At 40.7% G+C, this 2500-nt stretch overlaps 1 protein-coding gene across 1 annotated transcript in view; it reads left to right on the forward strand.

Moving 5' to 3' along the window:
• The window catches only part of LOC125039963 (transcription factor SPT20 homolog), a 6738-nt gene extending 4938 nt beyond the window's left edge, over positions 1-1800 (forward strand). The window contains exons 2-3 of the mRNA XM_047634368.1: positions 1-1446; positions 1537-1800. The exon at positions 1-1446 is cut by the window's left edge and continues 69 nt beyond it. Of these exons, the coding sequence (XP_047490324.1) occupies positions 1-1446; positions 1537-1800 (1710 nt within the window). The remainder of the gene's footprint in view (positions 1447-1536) is intronic.
• The last annotated feature ends 700 nt before the right edge of the window (positions 1801-2500 follow it).

Raw genomic sequence — 2500 nt, forward strand, 5'->3', positions numbered from 1 at the left:
CAAGTTTCACAGCTCCATCAGAAACAAGTTTCACAGCAGGAGGAAGAAACAAAGCAAGTTTCACAGCTCCATCAGGAACAAGTTTCACAGCAGGAGGAAGAAACACAGCAAGTTTCACAGCTCCATCAGAAACAAGTTTCACAGCAGGAGGAAGAAACAAAGCAAGTTTCACAGCTCCATCAGAAACAAGTTTCACAGCAGGAGGAAGAAACAAAGCAAGTTTCACAGCTCCATCAGGAACAAGTTTCACAGCAGGAGGAAGAAACACAGCAAGTTTCACAGCTCCATCAGAAACAAGTTTCACAGCAGGAGGAAGAAACAAAGCAAGTTTCACAGCTCCATCAGGAACAAGTTTCACAGCAGGAGGAAGAAACACAGCAAGTTTCACAGCTCCATCAGAAACAAGTTTCACAGCAGGAGGAAGAAACAAAGCAAGTTTCACAGCTCCATCAGAAACAAGTTTCACAGCAGGAGGAAGAAACAAAGCAAGTTTCACAGCTCCATCAGGAACAAGTTTCACAGCAGGAGGAAGAAACACAGCAAGTTTCACAGCTCCATCAGAAACAAGTTTCACAGCAGGAGGAAGAAACAAAGCAAGTTTCACAGCTCCATCAGGAACAAGTTTCACAGCAGGAGGAAGAAACACAGCAAGTTTCACAGCTCCATCAGAAACAAGTTTCACAGCAGGAGGAAGAAACAAAGCAAGTTTCACAGCTCCATCAGGAACAAGTTTCACAGCTTCAGCAAGAACAAGTTTCACAGCAGGAGGAAGAAACACAGCAAGTTTCACAGCTTCATCAGGAACAAGTTTCACAGCTACAGCAAGAACAAGTTTCACAGCTACAGCAAGAACAAGTTTCACAGCAGGAGGAAGAAACAAAGCAAGTTTCACAGCTCCATCAGGAACAAGTTTCACAGCAGGAGGAAGAAACACAGCAAGTTTCACAGCTCCATCAGAAACAAGTTTCACAGCAGGAGGAAGAAACAAAGCAAGTTTCACAGCTCCATCAGGAACAAGTTTCACAGCTTCAGCAAGAACAAGTTTCACAGCAGGAGGAAGAAACACAGCAAGTTTCACAGCTTCATCAGGAACAAGTTTCACAGCTACAGCAAGAACAAGTTTCACAGCAGGAGGAAGAAACACAGCAAGTTTCACAGCTTCATCAAAAGAAAGTTTCACAGCAGGAGGAGGAAACACATCAAGCTTCAAATATTGAAGAACAAGTTTCACAGCAGGAGGAAGAAACACGGCAAGCTTTACAGCTTCAAGAGCAGGTTTCACAGCTTCACCAAGGACAGGTTTCACAGCAGAAGAAAGAAACACAGCAAGCTTCACAGCTTCAAGAACAAGTTTCACAGCTTCACCAAAACCAAATTTCAGCGCTTAACCAAGAACAAGTTTCACTGCTTCTTCAGGAACAGGTTTCACAGCTTCAGCAAGAAAAAGTTTCACAGCAACATCAAACATAAGTTTCAGAACACAACCGGGAAGAAACACAGCACATTTCACATCAGTATCAAGACCTAGTTTCACAGCATCAGCAGCAGAAAGAGGAACCCCAGGAGGAAACAGAACAAGCTTCACAGCACAATCAACAGAATAAGGAAACGCATCAGGATTCACAGCATCACAAGCGGAATGATGGAACACTGAAGAACGAGAGCACAAATCAGGCATCACAGCTTCACCAAGAAAGACAGAGAAGCCAAGGAGGAAAACAGCAAAATGATTCAAACGGTGAAATAGAGCAGATCTCGCAGCATCGCCAACAGCAAGAACAATTACGGCAGATTTCATAGCATCACCCACAGCACGTCTACCTCGTTGGGTCCAGAAAAGAGGTAATGGGTCTTGACGGGCAGTTGTTTATCTCTGGGTTTTTTTTCTGTCGTTCTCTTCCCGCTTCAAAGCATACATGGCTTTGAATAATAAAACTAAGTTTACAATTGATTCACTTCAGGTCATTTCAGATTTGGAGAATTCGTTTAAATAGATAGATATATTATTCGACAACCATTAACTCAGCTAATATCAGCTAATATATTAACTTGGACAAAGGAATCACAGTGCTGACGTGTTCTTGGCTAAAGCAAAAAAGTTATTTGCAGTAAATATCAACTTCCACTTTCAAGAAATATTTTAAACTCATCTTTAAAGCCAGTCGGTAAACATGTGAAATAAATTTACGTTATTTTTTAAAGAAAGAAAGACAAATGCACCCTCCCCCCCTAAAAAAAAAAAAAACGAAAAAAAAAACGAAAATATTTTTTTTTTTACGAAATGAATTCTAATGATACTTATTCATCGAATTCTTTCTCACCGCCACGAACGATTGTCACAGTCTCGTTGAAAGTGTTTTATTAATATACTTCACTAGACTATATTATTATTGCATCACTTTCGTGCGCTGAATTTTCAAAGGAACATTTCAGTTTGTCGGATCATTATTACAACAGTGAATCACTGTTGATGATTAATATCATTGGTATAATTTTCTCC

Source organism: Penaeus chinensis, chromosome 28 (assembly GCF_019202785.1).
Source record: "Penaeus chinensis breed Huanghai No. 1 chromosome 28, ASM1920278v2, whole genome shotgun sequence".
Lineage (NCBI taxonomy): Eukaryota > Metazoa > Arthropoda > Malacostraca > Decapoda > Penaeidae > Penaeus > Penaeus chinensis.